The sequence below is a fragment of the Oryzias latipes genome, chromosome 17 (genome assembly GCF_053564925.1).
Source record: "Oryzias latipes strain Hd-rR chromosome 17, Olatipes_Hd-rR_3.1".
Taxonomy (NCBI): Eukaryota; Metazoa; Chordata; class Actinopteri; order Beloniformes; family Adrianichthyidae; genus Oryzias; species Oryzias latipes.
The window spans coordinates 27,594,028-27,614,455 of record NC_136253.1 but is presented as its reverse complement, the minus strand read 5'-3'; the positions used below and the strand labels follow the sequence as shown (position 1 = coordinate 27,614,455).

General features: G+C 40.8%; 1 protein-coding gene across 6 annotated transcripts; it reads left to right on the top strand.

Moving 5' to 3' along the window:
- Positions 1 to 439: 439 nt before the first annotated feature.
- On the top strand, positions 440 to 20,371 carry yeats2 (YEATS domain containing 2). 6 transcript variants are annotated; one of them, XM_004079330.5, is made up of 30 exons: positions 440 to 610; positions 962 to 1,067; positions 1,201 to 1,298; positions 1,395 to 1,487; positions 1,585 to 1,818; positions 1,905 to 2,023; positions 3,290 to 3,451; positions 4,800 to 4,911; positions 5,098 to 5,142; positions 5,227 to 5,395; positions 5,733 to 5,981; positions 6,637 to 6,801; positions 7,523 to 7,608; positions 8,057 to 8,245; positions 8,545 to 8,770; positions 8,992 to 9,150; positions 9,421 to 9,536; positions 11,541 to 11,690; positions 11,991 to 12,170; positions 12,972 to 13,338; positions 13,939 to 14,073; positions 14,344 to 14,475; positions 14,712 to 14,862; positions 15,587 to 15,663; positions 15,752 to 15,831; positions 16,858 to 17,062; positions 17,329 to 17,564; positions 17,642 to 17,716; positions 17,946 to 18,019; positions 19,162 to 20,371. In XM_004079330.5, exons 2-30 carry the CDS (start codon positions 968 to 970, stop codon positions 19,268 to 19,270), a joined length of 4,293 nt encoding a protein of 1,430 aa, XP_004079378.1. In that variant the 5' UTR covers positions 440 to 610; positions 962 to 967; the 3' UTR covers positions 19,271 to 20,371. The 6 variants fall into 6 exon arrangements, with proteins under 6 accessions (XP_004079378.1, XP_020566706.1, XP_078791182.1 ...); XM_078935056.1 differs by having other exon boundaries at positions 449 to 610; positions 966 to 1,067; positions 5,733 to 5,798; XM_078935055.1 differs by having other exon boundaries at positions 449 to 610; positions 966 to 1,067.
- The last annotated feature ends 57 nt before the right edge of the window (positions 20,372 to 20,428 follow it).

Below are 20,428 nucleotides of genomic sequence, written 5' to 3'. Positions count from 1 at the left end.
ACACTTTTTTCAGTGTTTCAGTGTTCCTTGTTGTTCCTTTTGCTAATAACGTACCCCCCCCCCCCCTTTTTTTTTTTTACTTTCAGGTTTCGTCATGACAAAGCCGAATGCATGACTAGTAAATGTTGGAATTATCAGGAACTGATAAGATTAAGGCCAAAAAGCTGAAGAGATGACTTGAGCATTGCATTGTTGTCATGAGGTTCAACAGATAATAAACACCTTATTTTCACGTTTGTTCTGAATATCTGGTCCAGCAACCTACACAGCTTGATAAACAAGTTATGCCTTTGGCTCGGAAATTATACTTCCCTTTTCCTAAGAAATACGGTGTGTTAGTTTGTCTTCATTCTTTTACGTTAATGGCTATGGTTTCAAAGAACTGCGCTTCCTAGCGGCTGTTTTGTTAAATGCAACAAAAACTGTTGTGGAAAAAGCACCCAGCAGGGGGCAGTGATGCCACCTTTTGGAGATTAGTAAACATAGTAGAAGAAGAAGAAGGAGCGCCCCTGAGATTTAATTATTTCCATAGCACGAGTGTTGAATGAATGTGGAGCTAAAGCATAACGACAAACATTTTCCAAGATACTTTTCAGCATAAGGCCCTGCAGTAAGTCTGCATTTAAAGTCAAAATCTTTATGAACTGTGCTAATTTTGGCTAAAATTAGCAAACAAAACTGCAGTAGTAGTAGTAGCTAAGTGTTGTTGTTGGTGCTGTGTCTGGACTCTGGTCGAGCGACTTGTTTGGATTTATTGAAAACACCCAGGGCAGTGTGTTGTGGGTTAATTTCTCATACTGGTTTAATTGTATTCACGGTACAAATAACTGAGTAGTTCATAGCACATATTTCTGCGGAGGAAGGAAAATCTGTCATGCTAACAAGTTACTTTGCAGCTAGCTAGCTAGTCGTCGTAGCTAATGTTTTAAGTGCATTTCTCAATTTCTGTTCTCATTCAAAGACAGACATGTCAGGAATGAAACGAAAAATAGAAGGAACCGACCCAGACTATGAAGACATTTCACAGGTCCGAAATAACAAAAGAAATAAAACTGCTGAGCACGATGGTAAGCAAATCCAACTCCTTATGTGACGTCTGCTTTGCATGTTTTGCTCATAACCACCTATCTCTCTGGATTTAATTTCAACCGTTTTTTTTTGTTTTATTCATTTATTTTTTTGCTTTTGGTGCGCTTGCAGCTCGAGAAGCGACGATTCAGAAGATCGAAACCATCATTAAGGAGCAGTTTTCTTTGGAAATGAAGAACAAAGAGCACGAGATAGATGTGATTAGCCAGGTATTTGAACTGTGTTCATGTTTGTGAACGACACAAAAGAAATAAGTCCATTTGTTTAACATTTTGATTGGTTTGCACTTTTTATGGTTATTGTAGCGCTTAAACGAGGCCAGGAAGATGATGGACAGGTTGCGGGCTTGTATAGTTGCCAATTATTATGCCAGTGCTGGAATAACTAAAGTCCCTGAGGTATTTATTTGCGTTTGATTTGTGGTCAGTCACTTTTATTGTGGGGGTATGGATTTGCAGCAGGTCATCTATTTATATATATTTTTGTATGTTCTAGCATGCACCTAAAAGTGATCCAGCTGTGTTAAACCATCCAGCCATTCGACGGTTCCTGGAGCCTCCATCACGGTCTTCCTCACCAGTAAACCAAGGCTCTGAAACCCCTTCTCTGGTCCAGTCAGAGTCCGAGTCCCTCTCACAGCAAGGAGACGGAGCGGAGAGGAACGGAGAAGGAGCGTGGAGAGAGGAGGGCAGCAGGCAGGTGCGCAGACCTGGACGCAACACAGGAAAAGTAGGTTTTTTGTTGGTTGTTTGAAGGCTGCAGAATGGTCTCATGGCCTTTCTTTAAGACTGGTAGATTTTCCTTTTATGACGTAGGACACATTTGGTGTGCCTTCAACCATTGGAGCGGAGCAGCGGGTGACCTACCTCACAACTGGAGACGAAGCTTCTAGACTCTACGTAAAAAAGACAATCGTCGTGGGGAACGTATCCAAGTATGTAGCCAAACACTGCACATCAAAAGCTTTTTTTGGAATCACAGATGTACTTTTTGCATGTGTGATAAGAACTGCCTGGTCAGGCTGTTTATTTGTCATCTATAGTCTGACTGCTGTTTTTGTGGTATCAGAGATGATATTGGGGGCAGGTTTTTGGTCTGCATGGTAGACGGGGTTGAGATTTCCCGCAACAGTAACTCGCTCTGAAAGCTTTTGTTGGAATACATTCAAAATAACATTTATTAGTAAAATTTAAACTAAATGAAAACCTTTGATATTGCTAAATTAGGAACATTTTCTTGCTTCTTTTCAAGTATATAGTTTAGATTTCAAATGAATGATTAATCATACATCCATGTCTCTGACAGTGAACCGTGTTTAATGTTTCATTTTGTTGGCTTTTTATTTGCAATTTAAATGTTTGTTTTTGACTGAAATCTCTCTTTTTTGGTGCTAGCCTGAGTTCAGAAATGAGACTTTTATCATAACATTGTGTTTTATCAGCTCTTTCTATCTAACTTTGGTGTGTTGTAGGATTTCTTTGAACATGTCATTAAACTGGCATTGGTTGCATTTGATGTTTTGGTTTATTGAGACTGTGCTCCTGTTTTTGTGTGTTTTAGACTCATTAAATCAGCAGAGCTTCACTGTTCCGTGTATAAATCCATTTAAGTGCAGACAAGGCATTTAAAAACAATGCCTACAGTTGTTAGAATGTATTCAATAATAGAGCAAACAGTACAACAGAGTTGTTTTTTGTCTAACATGGTCTTGTGTAAGAGCTTCCTCTCAAAATATTGAACCACATCTCTTTTCTGCTACAAGCCCAGTCTTGATAAAGATGTAAAACAAGTTTTATTTTTTCTAATTGGCCAAAGGGAATCCAGAGAGCTCAGACCACTTAATTCATCTTTAGATGGACACATTAATGTGCTCTTTAAACATGTCGAAAGACCTCTGCTTTGTTGACATTTTTTGCTTTTTACAGACTCTAGATGAACATGAGAAAAAATGATTTTAATAATTTTAATATTAATAATTTTAGTTTTTAGCTGTTATGCTTGTATTATCTGATAAATGCTCATCTTTCCAAGCTATTTGTTGTCACTTGTTATGTTATTTTATTTGGCACTTAAAACATTCCTCAGTCTTTTTTTATGTCTGTACCTGAATTTTTCAATAACATCTTAGCACTTAAACTATCCCATAAGGCTTGTAGAGCCTGAATAATTTCTGGCTCTGTTTGCTTCTCTACTCTTTCAGGTACATTCCTCCAGATAAGCGGGAAGAGAGTGATCAGTCCACCCACAAATGGATGGTTTACGTCCGAGGCTCTCGGAGGGAACCCAGCATCGACCACTTTGTAAAGAAAGTCTGGTTCTTCTTGCACCCCAGCTACAAACCGAACGACCTTGTGGAAGTCAGGTTTGTAACTTTATGTGAACTAAATTGTACGCCCTTGTGGTTCATGTTTTTCTAACATAGGTAGTATTTTTACAAAATCAGGGTAAGCTTCTCTCTGATCACCCGAGGCAACAATAACTGCAAGAAAGGCAGCGGTGATATGATTCCATGCTTTGTTTCAGTATTTTTTATCAATATTTACTCCCCTGTCACAGGAAGACTCTGAGTCAGTGGTTTGCATTTCCTCCTTCCACAAACCTCTTGCACAAATTAAAAGGCATATCAAACTCTTCATCACCTCCTGACATGTGATTTATCAGTTTGTGTGGAAAAATGTAGCGAAAAATATAATTTAGTAAATACCGCCCCCTTGTGCATTGTTTGATCTTGCAGCTCATGCAGCCTAATTTCAAAAGAAACTCGGGTCTCAATTGAGGCTTAATGAGGCCATCGATTAGGAGGAAATGCTGCTCATTTTGCATTTCAAACGTTATCCTCAACATGACTCTCACATGTTTAAATTAGTTGTTGTTTACATTGCCTTCGCTCAAATTACCTGTTTTTTATGAATCAACAAAACGGTTGCAATTTTAATGTAGATATCTCAAGTTTGGCAACTCTTTGAGCTGAAGATGCACTCACACTGCTGCTACAGCCGTTCATGAGCCTCTCATGACTGACTGACTCACCGGCTGAGTCTGACTGAACACGGCATAAATGTAGATGAGCGGATGTGTCAAAGTAAAGGAAACAAGCCTTAAAAGACTTTGGAAATTCTAACATACATCTTGTTTCTGTAGTTAAATGCCATCTCGAAATTGTGTTTTTAACATTCTTGTGGCATTTTTCTGAGGATTGAGGACATATTAAAAGAACTTTTAAACTTAAAATTACATTTCTGAGGATTTCTGTATTCAAGTTGTTGTGAATCGGGAGCAAACGAAAAAATGCCTTTTGTAATAGACCTTATTTTTTAAGTAGAAAACACGGGGCTCCCTTCTCCACTTCATTCTGATGCATCCACTTGTAAACGACTAGATCCTCGTAAGTCTTCCTTTCCCTATTTGGCATCTGCCTCAAAACTGTACGGCTGAATAGCTTCTAAATTGCTCGCCAGTAATGTTAGGTGAGGGGAATTTCTAATGAACTACTGCCGCTCTGCAGAAACTATGCCTTAGAAAACAACTCAGCTTAATCATAAATAAAAGACCACCGAGAACGATTTAAAAAATAGAACATAAGATGATCAGAGTGGGACTTTAACTAACTTGTGTTTGTTTGTGTTAGATGAATCCCTTACACTAAAAGCATTAATTGGGATTCAATTCGATTTTTCTTGGAATGACTGTAAGCACATCTCTTTTCTCAGTGAGTCCCCCTTTCATTTAACGCGTCGTGGCTGGGGGGAGTTTCCTGTCAGGATCCAGATCCACTTCAAAGACCCTCGCAACAAACGTATTGACATCATTCACCAGCTTAAGGTCAGATCTCATCAAATACTTCCACCTTCCATATCCAGTTTGACCAAGTCTCCTCCAGGCAACCAGATAGTTGGTCTTGCAACTATGCCAATAAGTCATTCTGACTTATTGGCATATTTACATTTGTAGCTAAGAGAATAAGTCAGCACCTGTTTATTGTTGACCTTTTCTTGGGGTTTTTCGCAGCTGGACAGAACGTACACTGGACTTCAGACCCTTGGGGCAGAAACTGTAAGTCCTGGATTCCTGCAACATTTCCTGTTTTGACTTCTCCGCTCAGGCTTTTGCAGTCACACACCGCTATTCCTATTCCAGGTGGTTGATGTGGAGCTCCACAGAGACTCTCTTGGGGAAGATTACTACTTTCAGTCGTCTTCCTCCAAGGTGACGCAAGGAACAGCCAGTCCTTTGTCAGCCTCCAGCTTTGCCCAGAGTCGCGGACGATCTGCTTCCCCCATCTCCCATGACGGCAGTGTAGACAAAGGTACAAAAACAGACACAAAAATAGCTTTGGAACATGACCATGAAAATGGATCGCATTGAAGGATTTTAGCCTTATGGGGTAAATCAGAACTGCTAGAGAGGCGACTTAAAAGTCCTATGGGTGGATTTTTGACAATGCAGTTTCAGGTTGATCCACCATCTATGTCTGTTTGTTTTGATGCACCTTACGTGCATTTTCATTATCCCCAGTCTATCCTAGATGAAAGTCTTTATTGTGAAAGATATGATGATCTAGATAACATTATGCCAACTGCTTTGTGCCGACTTTAGACGAGGTAGAAACAAAGTTTTAAAGCAGTCTCTCCTCCTGTCTCCAGGTTTGATTAAAGCAGAAGTGGGAAGTGCTGCAGTTGCTCTTAGTTCAGGTCTTTCTCTTGCTGCTGGTGAGCGCACTCCAACACGTCCCAAAACTGGTGACAGGGTTACTTTGGGTTCCCATGGCAACTCTGCCTTCCAACCAATCACAGCCAGCTGTAAGATAGTCCCTCAAGGACAGCCACCCAGTCCCGCTGAATCTCCTGGGAAACTGTTCCAACCCATCACCATGAGCTGTAAAATAGTTTCAGGCAAGTGTCTCCATCAGTTTTTTTTATAGCAGCTATATCTGCCCTATTCAGAAGTTGAGCTTAGTCACTAAAATAAAATATTTCATTATGTCAGTGTTTCACATGTAATAAAGCATTTATTTGATAAATTTACCACCAAATTACAAACAACAATTAAGTGAAAAGACACTTTTCTTAAGAAAAGTGATTTTTTTTGTCATTAATAAATTGAATATATAACCTTTTTTTGTCTTTTATGTTCTAACCCTCATCTGAGATCATAAATGTTGGGTACCCAAAATACCAACTGTCTGGTATCGGGTCATGATGCAGTTTAGACACGTAGGGCTCCAGAATGGACTGATTATGGTTAGGAGTGTTCTCTTGGGAAAGCCTACCCCCTTAAGAGCTAAAGGAGACATCTGATGAGGAGGTCCAGTAATGAAGTCCTAGATGAGCTGCCAAAAAAAAGCACCCCATGAAAAAGAACAGTCAAATTTAGAGGTGTTAAAAGCTTAAAATATTTCATGAAATTGGTGTGATTAACAGTTGATGTTCTTTAGACTATCTTAGCCCTCAAGTTCTCTTCCATTTCAATTCCTCCAATATCTTTGACATATAAAACACCAAAAGATTTACTCTGTATCTGTTTACTGGTACATCTTCTCATCTATAGGCTCCCCCATCTCCACCCCAAGCCACTCTCCCCTGCCTCGCACACCCATCGCCTCCACCCCCGCTCACACCAAGGATGGCTCCTCTGTGCTCAACAACCCTTATATCATAGTAGACAAACCTGGCCAAATGATCGGCATGACTTCCTCGTCTGCTGGGCCCACAGGTACAAATCTTTTTGTCAGTGCTGCCGATGCTCCACAGAGTTTAAAAGCAAACCTCTAAGATGCCCTTGAAAACGTTTAATGGCTACAGAGAATGGAAAGTACAGCAAATGATCAAATCTGGAAGATTTTTTTTCTGCACATCTCTGCACCCAAAGCCTCTTGTCTGTTCTTCTCTTTAATATTTTAAAAAATATTTGATAGTATTTTTGTCTGTGGGTTTCGTTTTCTAATGAGTGACGTGAGGTGAAACAGCAGAATAGCTGCTGGCTCTGAGATTACCATGGCAACAGCGCTGTGGTAGTTCATGATCAGGGCAGGAGAACATCTTAAAAATCCTTTTGCTCTTTTGAGAAAAGATGAATTAGAAGTACTTTTTTGCTCCATGGAGTGCAGGCTGCTTCATGATCACAGATCTATTTTACACATCAGAAACTTGGGTAACCATTGCACCATTGGAGCTCTTTCTCTTATGTTGTGCTATTATATCCACTTAGACACTCCTACGCTTCCTCCACGAGTTCAAACATCAGTCAGATCTAGTTTTGGGATTGGAGCGGTAGTAATGATTTCCCTCAGGATTATGTTGATATGAGTGTCATGGGGGGGTGGGGTCGATTCTCCGAACCTGCAGCTCTACTTCTACATGGAGTGCAGTTAAATGTCCGCTTTAGCATTATCAATAAAGTTATTGCTCATTTTTGTCCATATTCTGTTACATAGGAAGCCCTACAAGCAAACAGGGTCAAGGCACACGCTCCCCAGCACCTAAAGTTCACACCGGCACCTTGCTGTCCTCAGGAGTGAAGGTGAGTTAGCCACGTTTTAGACGAAAGCACATTTTTTTGAGGGATTTATCCATCCTCCAGCCTGTCCCTGTAGCATTTGCCTCTCCAGCAAAGCAGTGTGTATTAATAGTAGGCTGGGGAACTGCCTTCTGCAGATGTGAGCCCTTCAGCAGCTATTTAAATAGGGCATCTTTGTGAAGATGGGGGTGGGGGTGTGGGAAGCTCTGTAGAGAGAATTACTCGGTTCAGCTTCACACCAAATGTCTTGACAGCCTGCAGTAAAGTGATTGCGCTGCCACTTGTTGCCATCCTTTTGATTATTCTGTGATTTTACTTTGAAATTCTCTTCTAATACAGTTTTAGTCCTGTCACCGTTTAGTCCAACATTCTTCGACATGTTCACAAAAGCGACTGTTATTTTTTGCAAGAACAGTCATCTTTTAAAACATTTCTTGTGTTTCTTGTTCAGGTTATTATCAAACAGGAGCCAGGGGAAGTTTCAACAGCGCAGCAGCAGCAGATGGTTTCCACGGTAACCAGCCAGCAGCAACCTTCTGCTGCAGCAGCTCACCAGTTGGTTGCAATGAAAGGAGGTCACATGATCTCCATGACGGCTCAGAAACAGGCCGGAGGAGCCACAGGGTCCACAACAAGCAAGGTCAGACATTCCTGCATAGATCCAGACAGTAACCAGGAGGATCTACCTGAATTGCGTCCAAAAAGCCAAGTTTAGCTTCCAGATCCCAAAAGAAAACAGTCTGATGAGATTTGACGGAACAAGGAAAAATAAGATCTATAATGTTTTAAAAACTTGTTTCAGGCTTTAAACTTTTGAAAGATCAAGTACTGCAGTCTTTTTTTTCTTGCTCTCACTCATCATTATTTTTCATTCCCAAACACAGTAACTCCTAAACATTTCTTTTCATTTGTTTCTCTCTCCCCTTCTTCTCTTTGTAGATGTTGGGGATTCCTGTTGGCTCCACACTTCAATCTTCGGTTAAGCAAGTTGCCATCAGCAGTGGGCAAATTCTGGTTGCCAAGGGCAACCCCGGTTCCAAAGTGATGGGAGGCAAGCAGGTTTTGGCTCAGGGAGTTGCTAAAGCCATCGTCAGTGGAGGCAGCGCCTTGTCAGGCCAGCAGGGCGGCGCCAAGACAGCTGGTGGTTCAGGGGGCAAAAGTGGAGGTTTGAACTCACAGACATGACTGACATTTAGATTCACTATGATAAACCTTTACATCTTAGCTTATAGGAAATTAGCTCTTTTTATCTCAAACATTTAGATTCTGTAATATTGTAAACCTTGAATTGTAAATAAACACCTTTCTGAAAAATCAGACACTTTTGGTTTTACACCCTTCTTCCTTTTACCTTGATCTGTACACCGTCTTTTGTATTTTTTACAGTAATGGCTACTCTGCAGCTTCCAGCCAACAACTTGGCGAATTTGGCCAATTTGCCTCCTGGCACCAAACTTTATCTGACGACCAACAGTAAGAACCCATCAGGGAAAGGAAAGCTGCTGCTGATACCACAGGGAGCCATTCTCCGAGCATCTAGTGCAAGTAAGACATCCTCAAACTTATGTTTATGCCTTTAAGTACAAAGAAACCTCCACATTATTTAGATCTGTTTCAGTTATACTACACACTTATTATCCTATTAGTTTTAAATAGCTGCTTTGTTTGTACTTTTGTCCAACAATTCACTTTATCAATCTTAGTTTTATGCTTTTATGAATTGAGAACCACAAAGCTGATTGATTACTAAATATTAAAGTGTAATAGGATTGTTTACCTGATTTAAAAATGTCCTGTCGTCTGCGTGGAATTAAGGTCAGCAGTCCCAGAGCAGCTCCTCTGGAGGCGCAGGAGGTTCCCAGAGCTCCTCTTCCAGCAATCTTACTTCAAACCTGTCCTACACATCCTACATCCTTAAACAGACCCCACAGGTAGTTACACTCTTGTTTTTTTATATAAATAACTACCGTAATTTCCGGACTACAAGCCGCTACTTTTTTCCTGCGCTTACAGCCCTGCGGCTTATTCAGTGACGCGGCTAATTTATGGATTTAATTAGCGGCCGCCATGTACGTACTTTCGAACTCAGTGAATAGTTTGAATTCTTTATCTAACACCAAGCACAAGGCATTTATATTCAACACACCTTTAAGCAGCCAAACAGCATGGACTTGACTTCAGGTCTTAGACACTTCAGTCATGGTTCAACAAAACGAAACACGCATGCCCGGCCGCATCCCAGAACCCTTTGGTGCCATTAGACCCAACGTGCACGTGATCGCCGCTACAATATGATGAAGCTTTCAAGTTAAAAGCAATCGTTAAAAGCAGCATAAAAAAGTCCACCGTCACCAACGGGTTTGGAAAAGCCGGTTTCCTGCGTGACGGAGAGAACAGCGCATGGAGTGAATTTACACTCCATTTACGGTTTCTAAGGAAACCGTAAAAGCGGAATTTTGCTTTGAAAAATTCACAGCCTCCGTGTGAGCTGGAGACATCTCCTGCTGATTGAGCTGCGGGGCCGATGGCAGTCCCACGTAACAACGCACCCGCCCCTCATACACAAAACGTACAGTATTAAGTCCGATTGCTTTGCACTGAAACGATTTGCTCCATCCACCGGCGCAACGGGGACGAAGTGCTCCTCCTTGAAGCCGCCCTGGCCAGAGGTGTCAGAGTAGATAGGAAGGGGAGACAAGGAGCGCGCGGGGCGGGAGCGGAGCGCAGAGGCTTCTGAATTCTGACGCACGCGCCGCACTGAGGCGCGCGTATCACGCTGAGGCGCGCGCTTTTCAGTCAGTCGCCGCTGCTGTATTTTACCGGTGTGTTTTTTAACCAGCCCTGTTACTCCCATAACGCTGCCGCGACACAAGCGGAAGGAGAGCTTTTCCCGTTCACCCCTCCATGCACTGCTGATACTTGCTCATTCTTAAACACGTACAACAGAATGGCGAGCCGGGCATTGGCCCCGCCTTTAGCCCCTAAGACTCATGGGAAATGTGGAATCGCAGATGTAAATTTCCTCATCATAACTGAGGGATGTAATGTTGATTATATGGTTACTGTTTGTAATTTTATGTATGATACCTAGATTGTCAATAAGTAAAAAAAAAAATGAAATAAAAACACCATAACTGAGGAACTTGTGAACAGAATAGAGGTCCATGCTGTTTGACAGATGTCGATACTCAAATACATGAGCCTGAGGCAAAGCTGGCACCACCCACAATGTGCTAATGAATTGCACTCACTCTGGGATGCTGGCCGTGATCTGTCAGGATGACAATATCGCCTAACACATGCTCGGCTTGTACTCTGACGCGGCTTGTGTATGTGTAAAACTAATTAAACACGTGAAAGTGGGTGGGTGCGGCTTGTAATCGGGTGCGCTTTGTAGTCCGGAATTTACGGTAGTTGGAATTACATAGCATTGTCATTGTTCTACATTTCTGTTGGAGATTGTTTGGAATTCACAGCAGCAAGGTTTCTTTATTGACTGTCAGTCGTGTGTTTCTGCATGCATTCTCATGAACCCTCTTCATAATACTGCCTGTTCTTCTCTGTAAAGAAATGGCTCCCTGTCCCGGCTTTTTATCTGCTGCTTGTTCTAAAAATTCTTCTATGGGCTCCACTTTCAACAACACAAAAGATGGAAGAATAGGAAAATAAAAATGTCCTTTGAAATCTCATTTTTCTTGAGTATGGCTTTGTTAGCTGTTTACAGAGTTGCTTAAGATCAAATTCTAGTGCGACAGCAGATTTTCAGCTTAATGTTCACTTCTAGATCAGCTTGTTTGGACAGTGGAAAGCATTGAGGTTCTTTTTTAACATCCATATGCCTTCAGAGAGAGCACTTGTTTATTTTTCCCTTTTGTAACTTCTGCTGTTACTGTCCTTCCCACGCCCACGTCCAAACCTAACTTTGTGCTTCGAAGGGCACATTTCTGGTTGGGCAGCCAGCGCAGGGGGCTGCGAAACAGGGGGGTGCCAGCTCAGCAGCTCATTCAGCAGCTTCTCCAGCTGCAGCTGCTACCCAGCAGGCCATTCGGGTCACAGCTGGACAGAAAGCAGCCATCTTGGCTCAGGTGAGTGAACATCCCTGATATCAGGCCTTTACTGCTACCTTTAGTATTTTTTTTAAGCTAAACTGTTGTTCATGAAGATTTTCATAAGCAGCCTGAAGCGAGTCTTTATAAAATGTTTAAAAAAACAGAAAAGGTTTTCCAAAAGAGCTAAACTAAGGAATTGTTTTTTTCAACTCTGAATTCCTTTAATCATGATGTTTTAATCCTGTAGTGCAAATAAATCCTGTTTTAAATAAATTTCTAAATAGTTATAAATGTGTATCCTTTGACACCTCCCCGTTGTGTTTTTTTTACTGGCAGGTGGTGGGCTCCACCCAGGGCGCCCAGCTTAAGCTGTCTGACGGCTCCGTCAAGACCGTGACATCAGCAGGAGCCGGTCACATGTCCAAGTTGGGTACCACCACTCTGAGGATGACGGGCGGAGTCATCACTACTTCAAGCTCCACCCCTGCCAGCACTGCAGCAGCCAATCAGCAACAGGTTGGCTTCATTACAATTTAATAATAGCAATGTAAAGCAAACTTGTTAATCTCAAAAGTTTCTTTAGTTTTATTTACATTTTGTATTTTTTTGTAAAAATGTAAGAAAAGTCAGCATCTTCTAAACAATTAGATTTTATGTTTTGAGCATAAGCAGCTTCTTGGATATTGAATGACATTATTGACCGTCTCTGAAAGCAGAGATGAGTTTGTTGTCTTGTTTAGGAGGGATTGAAAGATTTACAGCATATTTGGCGCCTGTAGGTAGTAGTTATCAGTGCTGCATGTGGGGGCAGAGGGCTCTTCTGTTGTTGTTAAATCCATGGGTGTCATAGTGACCTGAGCATCAGATCTCACTCAAAGGGCTGCACAACAATAAAAACTGAGAGTGAGGAGAAGTTGTTCTGTGCCATGTTTGCTAAATCTTCTTTTTAGTTTTACAGCCCAAACCCACCTGCGGAAAATTCAACTTTTTCCTTTCTTTTGTTGTTGTAGTGGTCTGCAGTTCTACAAAGAATTTGAACGGCAATTCCTTCATATTTAAATTTAGTTTTAAAGGATTTTTCTCTTAAAAAACTTTGAAGAATTCAGTCTTTGTGCCTCAGTAAAACACAGATTTATGTGTAAACACAGATATGTTTAGATAAGGAAACCCTAACACCTCCCTAAAAGGCAAAAAGCCACTGTGTTTTTAAAAACACAGATGAGGTTCTGAATTTGGGGTATTTTGGTTAGAACCACTTTAAATGAGTTCTTGTGTTTTTGTTCATTTCCTGGTTGTGTTTCTCTTGTGTGTTCATAGACGGCTGATAGTGGGAAGTCGGCCTCTCAGCAGCAGTCTCTTCTGGTGGCGGCCAACCAGGCGGCGGTAATCAGTGCAGCCAAGAACTCCAGTGCTGCTGGAGGCGGGAATACGTCCAAAGCTGCTGCATTGAACTCCTCTGGGAAAGGGGCTGGTATCGCTGCGGCAGGAACCAAAACCGCTGTTGGCGCGGCAGTTTCTGCTGCAAAGGGGGTCACAAGCATGCCTGTTGTTGGGATGTCAAAAGGAGGCGGGGTCGGGGCCGTAGTGAGTGTACCCAAAAGCAGCAGCGCCTCCTTGGTTTCTGCAGCATCATTAGTAAGCGGCGTGGCGTCTGGAGGAGGAAGGACTGGTGCAACTCTATCAGGTAGATAGACATGATTTAATGCAACAGTTACTAACTTTTATTGAGCATTAACAGATAGAATTGGGTTTAATTGCCAAAATACTGAATTGGTTTGATTCAAGTATTCATTTAAAACCGATGTTCAGTTATAAATAACACTTTTTTAAATGTTCAAAAAACTGAACAAAAGTGGTTAAAATGTAAAAGTCAAGTAACTAGAAGCTTAAAAATAAACACAAAATGAAGTAAGGACTGGTTCAAAAATTATTTTTAGTTGTTTTTTTCTCTTTGTAACCCGCAAAGAAAATCTAGATAAAACAAAAAAATAAATCTTTGGATGCCAGAATACTAAAGACTAGGAATAATTGTAGATTTAAAACAGCTTCATACTTTTTAGGTTGTTCTTTAACTAGATTGATTTGAAAGTTTTCTTCCTCTCCCCCATCATGTTCCTGATTGGCTGGTGTTTAAGCATCAAATGCTCCATGGTATTTCGCACACCTCATTCAATAAAGTTCCTTGTCTGCTTATCGTTTTAATCTCCATTTGTTTGTCTGGATATTAGAGCTACAGAACATGGAAGGAGAGCTGACACACACATTTTCCTCGTATGTTTTTCAGGGATGCTGAAGATCCACTCTGGAGCTTCCGGCTCCCAGCAGACGGTCTTAACTATTCCTGCCAACCAGCTCAAGCAGCTGAGCGTCGGCAGCGTTTCTGGTGGACTGCAGACTATTTTCATGCCTGTTGGGAAAGGTAAAACTTTCACATCGACTTTCTTTAAAAAAAAAAAAAAAACCTTTTCAGTTGCATGATTTTCAGAGAGAAATCCTCTTTTTAGTTACAAATGATTTCCGTCTTCAAATAAGACAAAGTTAAAGTGGTTATAGAGATGAAGAAAGACATCGTTTATGTAGGAACAAAAACCCTTTAAATGATTTCCACTCATCTTTCATCTACATACATGTAAAGCCTGTTTCCCTAAAGGGCAAATGCTCCATCCGTGTGTATTTCCTGTGTGTATAGTGGTGGCTAAAGGCCCAGTCTCCAGTACTGCTTCCTCCTCATCATCAGCAACCCCTGGAACAGCTGGGACTGGAGCCTCCCCAAGTCCTGCTAGCCAACAACCCCCCTCCCTTGCCCTGCCTCTGGCACAAGGTGAGAGGGGATCATCCTCACTTCATCTTCATACTTTAATGTATTTGGTTAGGCTGTGTCGGGCTTAGGAAGGATGCAATCACTTTAATATTTTTTTTATATCAAAAATCAAGTATTGTAACGAACCCATCATGTAACACCCATTCCCTGTCATTTCACATTTCCCTTTCCTCTTTGTGTTTATTTGGTTTGGATCTTCTGCTGGAAATGAACGCTTCTGCTCTCTGCTGTAACAGTGAAAACAGAGCCGGGGGCTTGTCCATCTGTGTCAGCCTGCCCTTCGCCCCCAGTGGCTGGCGCTGCCCCCACCTCTGTCCACGTTACCTCAGCCACCACCACGGTCAAGCAGGAGCAAGGAGCGGAGAGCGCCGCCCACGACCTCATCAAGTAATGCAAAGAAGGGTCGTAGTTTTAGCATCACGTTTACCGCAGACTCTGATAGAGTACCGAAAATATTAGTTGCTCTCCTCCTTTTAAATTTTCCATTTAATCTAAGACTAAAAATATTTTAAACGTTTTTTTATTGCCTTTTCTTATTCCTTTTAATTCATATATTTTTAAATAGTATGAATCGCTAACAGTGTTAGCTGCAAAGCTAATTTTCAACTGTAGTCGCTGGGAAAGTCGTAGGTTTACCAACAACAAACACCAAAAACACACAAAATCTACAATAAAAGTGACAAATAATACAAGAGTTTGAAAGTTGAAGTAGTCTCTACACATGTCAAATTAATAAAAACTCACTCAAAACCATGAGTTAAAAGAGAAGTATCACGGTGAATGACAACAAGCAACGTTTGAAAAGGACTTTGGATTACGTTGAACAGCTTATCAAGTCTAATTCTGCCTTTTTTGTAAAATAAAATGTATACAAACTGTAATTTTACAAAATTACTAGAAGAAAAACACAAACACCGAAAATAATCAATTATGGTCAAATGATAAATAAAAAAATGGATAAATACAGAAAAGAAAAATAACATTTAGACAATAAAAAAAACCTAAAGTTTAGACAGGTTTTTTTTTTAAGTAGAACTGATTTGTATGGTTTGTGAATATTAAGAAAACAAAACACAACAGTTAAACTACACTTGGCTCACTTTCGTTGCAGCACTGAGCACATAGAGACCATGATGCAGCTGCTGACTGCTGTTGTGAAGAAGTTCCCTTTAATTGTGCCAGAAAAAAGTAAGTTTGCTTTCTTTCCAGGTGATCCAACAAAGAACACAGATTTTTTTTCTCTCCAGCTGTCTGAATATTCTTTTTCTGTGTTTAGCTGAAGACTCCCACCAGTTTTGTGCCTCCTCGATGGAACAGTATTATTCCTGGAACATTGGCAAGCGGCGAGCATCAGAGGTAACTTTATGCTTCTTATCAATTGTTTTTCTAAAAACTAAAAATCTTTCCATGTCTGCACCTGTCAGGAAAACTGAAGTGAGTCAGAAAAAGCAGAAACGTGTCATTAGACAGAGCTGCATTTCTAACTTTATGAAAATTTGTCATTTTTACATTATTGCACCAAATCACCCATAGATGCAGTTAGAAAGGATACTAGTCTGGTCTGAACCTTCCATTCAACAAATCACATCTGCCAGAAAATATCTGAAAATATTCTGCTCCCCTCTGATCCTTCTGATCCTAAAATGATGAAGTTGAATGGATACAGTGATCCCTCGCTTTGTTGCGCTTCACCTTTCACTTCATCTTTCTTTTTTTCTTTTTTTCAAAGCGCACTGTGCTCTGTGTCCTAATTGGCTGTTGGCCTTGTCAGTCAATCAATATCTTTGGTGACATGTCTGCTGTACAGAGTTATCTAAATCTTTGTGATGAGATCTCTGTTTCTATTCTATAATCCTGAAAATAAATTGTGAATTTTAAAAGTTTAAACAAGAGAGAATAGTGTGAAAATGTTCATGTCAGACTTGAGAAAAGGTGTTTAAAGTGTGCAGTGAGTTGTTTACGGTCTTAAAACATCTGGACATCCTACTTTGCGACTTACATCCATCCCAGGTTATTTATGGAACATATCCCCCACGATAAACAACAGAACACTGTGTTTCAAAGTCAGTTTTGTTCTTTTGTGTGGTTTGGTTTACACCAACCTGAGAGGGATTTTAGGAGCTTTTTATGAACACTCATCCAGTTTCCAGGTTAAGAACATCAATATCATTCTGATAATCCCTAAAAAAATCCCATCTGTAGTTTGTTGTCTGTGTCATCTGTCTCTGAGTTGCAGAGCTTTCTCCTTGCCGGGTGTTTCTCTGTCAGGTCAGACGTGTCTCTCCGGCTGGACGTCTGTCTGTAATGGGTTCAGCAATGGTGATCTTTAGGGTGATCATTTTGTGGTTTTGTTTCCCAAAGTTTCTCTTTGTGTCTCTGAAGCTCCAGCGAGCTGTGGCCGTGAAGCGAGTCGTCCAGGACGTTCTGGACCGCTCCCCACGCCTGCAGGCCCTTACCCCCCCAAAGACCAGAGAGGTGGTGCAGTGGTGCCGGCAAAGAGGCTACACCCCGCCCGACCCCGAACCCCAGCACAGACATGACGACGAATCCATCGAGGACATTCTCACTCAAATCGATAATGAACCCGGTGAGCTTTTGCCACTTTGTGGAGGAAATCTACACGAGGATCCCTCTGCTCTCAGAAGCTCACTGGGATCAATATTTCCTCCTGAGAGTTCCACATAAGGATGTGTTGCTTCAGCAGCTACCATTAAACCTGGGCGTGTCTTTGGATTCCAGTTTTGTTCAGCTGCTAATCTACAGATGATTGTATTAGTAAAATGAGGCACTAATTATTTTATCCACATGTCAGTTTTTTGCGCGCGGAATCATTTGTCCGCCGTGTGTCTGCAGAGTGCCCGTCGACTCTGAGCGGCTACGAGGAGCTGATGATGCGCCTGGAGCAGATGCAGGCATTGCTGAAGACTGAGCCCGAGGAGGCAGACGATGAAGTTATCGACATCGTTGCCGTGACTCCTCCCCGCCAGAAGCTGAAAGTCAAAGAGGAGGAACAGGAAACGGACGTGGAGCCCAAATTCTTCCTGGGCCCGTCTGTGTCGTCCCAGTTTGTCAGTGAAGCTGCTCAGCAGGTTAGGCACCACTCTGGCATTTTATACTGTTAGAACTGGGAACTTCTAAATGAATGCAACTGCTTTGTCTCTTCTAGATCGGAACGACCTTTCAGCCGGTGGAGGTTGAGAAAAATTTGTTTGCTCCGGTCGTGGAAGCTATGATTCTGAAGGTCAGCTATTATACAAGCCTGAAAAGCACAGAAAAGAAATCCATTAATAAAACTGATACGAATCTAAACTGTCCTAATTCAAGAGAGAGAAAATGAGAAAACACCGGGACCCATTGGGTTTCTTGAAGTAAAGTGGCAGAAGATGGCTTTTCTGCTGTGAATAACACTGAGAAGATAGCAGGCGTCTATTGTACGGGACTAATGATGACTTTTGTGTGTCTGACTGCAGGCTACAGAACAGTTTGCCAGCGACATCCTGAGGGAAGCTCTGGCTGTTTCTTACTCCAAAACGCCCCCAAACAGGTCACTTTGTGTTTCCCTACTTGCTCAAGTATTCACATTTTTTATGGTTTTTAGGGATTTTCTGCTTTTTTGATCCCTTTGTCTATAATGCAAAAACAGGTAGCCTAAAAATAGCAAAAGAACATTAATCTAAAGGAAAAAATAACTACAAAGTAGTAAAAGTATCTAACCACGGAGGAAGTAATTGTTACTACACAAGAAATCTTTATAAGATGTCAAAATATAGAAACTATAAATATAAAACTACAAGCGTGCAAAAATGCAAAAAGTGAGCTGAAAAAGCTGTAAGAATTACTAAAACGACATGTTATACAGCGCATTAATACATTTTTTTGTTTGCTATTTTAAGTCAACGGTTTGTATTTTTTGAGTTTTTCTGTAGTTTATGTTGATTACAGTGAAACATTAAGTGTAAACAGTGGATATTACTCATTTCAGAACAAAATGTGAACAAAATGAGAATACCATCTAAGTACAAGTTGTCCCATCTTAATAAAAACTAACAACTATTCTTAGAACCTAAATTTAAAACTTTGTTTCCAAAATATTGTATTTTGATATCTGAACATTTCTAAAGTTAATCAATTTGAGTTTTTTTATCTTAAATCAAGTTGTTCTATAGTCAAAATTATAAAGCAAAATATTTCAACAATAATTTCCATATTTCTAGATCCTAAAGGAGACAAAAGATGCTCCACTTTGCCTATTTTGAGAAAAGCTTAAGGTGTAGAGAAAAAAGAAGTTAAAACGGCTTAAAGCCTGTTTCAGTGTCTTGTATTTCTAATAACAAGATTTTTAAATCTTTGTACTATCAAATAGTTTGCAGTGTACAAATATTCATTATTATCATTTTGTCACCTAACTTCCAATAAAATATTCCCTGATTAGATTAAAATAAGAAAATTGGAGTAAAGAACAGTGCAGGATGGACATGTTTATCCACCTAACAGTTTTTATGTTACTCAAGTCCATTTTAGTTGTCGAATATCGCCGCTATTTACCACAAATGGAGTAAAGCCTTCAGTTTTTGTTAAGTTCTTATTATTTATCACTAATGCATTGTCAGCAGAGCAGATAGGTCCAGGTCTTACACCCATTTGTAGTGTTGTTAATTCTATTCTAACACATTTGGATTGCTTCAGGGCTCCCAGAGAAATCACCGCCATGAACATCCACCAAGCCCTCAGCAGAATCCCCACCTGTGACTTCCTCACCAACGCACACATGGGTTACTTGAAGAAGGACGGCTGAAGGAGCAAAGATTTCACTTGATTGGTGGAGGAGAGTCTGAGCTGTTGCTGTGTGGAGAATCCGATCAGACTTAGTTTAACCGTCTCAGGTTGTGCCATACGAACAGCCGTGTGGTATTTGTTTTTGCAGAAGGGCTCGTCTTGCTTCTCAAAGCAGCTGATCCGCAACAGAAGAACAATTTGGTGGTTGTTTTTCGAGTCGGAGCGACGCTCTTTCACATCTCACATGAATGGCAGGTTGTCCTATGGAGCTGAGTGTCAGACGGCTCTTCTTAGCTCTGTTTCTTCTTTCTTTTATTTGGCAACTATGAATCTGAGGCAATTTAGGTAAAACATAATTATTCTGTCTAAAGCAAAACAATCTGAGAGGCTCTCCTACAAGTTTTGTTGTCACGACAACCCATAATTATAGCCATTGTGTCCTCCATTGGTGTATTTCAGTGTTTTCCGGCAAATGTCATGGCGGTTTGCCGGCTCTTTACAGGAGGTGACAGCTCTTTGATATTCTAGGGCCTGGTGAGTTTAGTCGAATATCATGTCTGGTTATTAGAATCTCAAACTCCAACAACGTTTTATGATTCTTTAGTGTGTGTGTGTTTTTTTTTTTCCAGTGTTGTTAAAAGTGGATCATGTCTGTGGTGTTGTGTGTTGTGCACATCAGTCAAGAAGACTGATCTGATCAGCATCTCTGGGACAAACCAGTTTGGATCCATATTTAATATTTTCCTTTCAAACAGAAGGACTCTTGCGATGGTCTCTTTTACTGAAGTCCGTTAAAGTATTAGGCCAGCCATTTCTATTTTTAAAGTTTTACTTCTTTAATCTTCTCATTTCGATAAAACCTCACCATGGTGGTCTGAAGTGTGTAATGTTGATTTAATGTCAGGCTCCCCGTCTGCCCCCCCCAGATCTAATGTCTTCTGCATTATTTTAATGTGTGGGTGATTGGACAGTTGAATGTTTAAAGTGGGAAGGATGCCAACCACGTTTAATTTGTGAAAAAGATCCCTGAACACTGTATTTTAAACGTTTTTGTACACAGCAGAAATGTGACAGATATTCTTCTAATAAACTCTAAAAAATACTTTGCAAACACTGAAAATGTGCATTTTATTGAATACAATTTAGAACAGCCTTTTTCATTCCTGCAATTTACTTC

What these genes read in the sequence shown, in the direction of transcription:
- yeats2 (XM_004079330.5), top strand. Translation starts at nt 968, where the DNA reads ATGTCAGGAATGAAACGAAAAATAGAAGGAACCGACCCAGACTATGAA. An exon ending in TTCAGGGGGCAAAAGTGGAG is followed by an intron (nt 8,771 to 8,991) that starts GTTTGAACTCAC and finishes TATTTTTTACAG; the next exon opens with TAATGGCTACTCTGCAGCTT. An exon ending in CAGCAGCCAATCAGCAACAG is followed by an intron (nt 12,171 to 12,971) that starts GTTGGCTTCATT and finishes GTGTGTTCATAG; the next exon opens with ACGGCTGATAGTGGGAAGTC.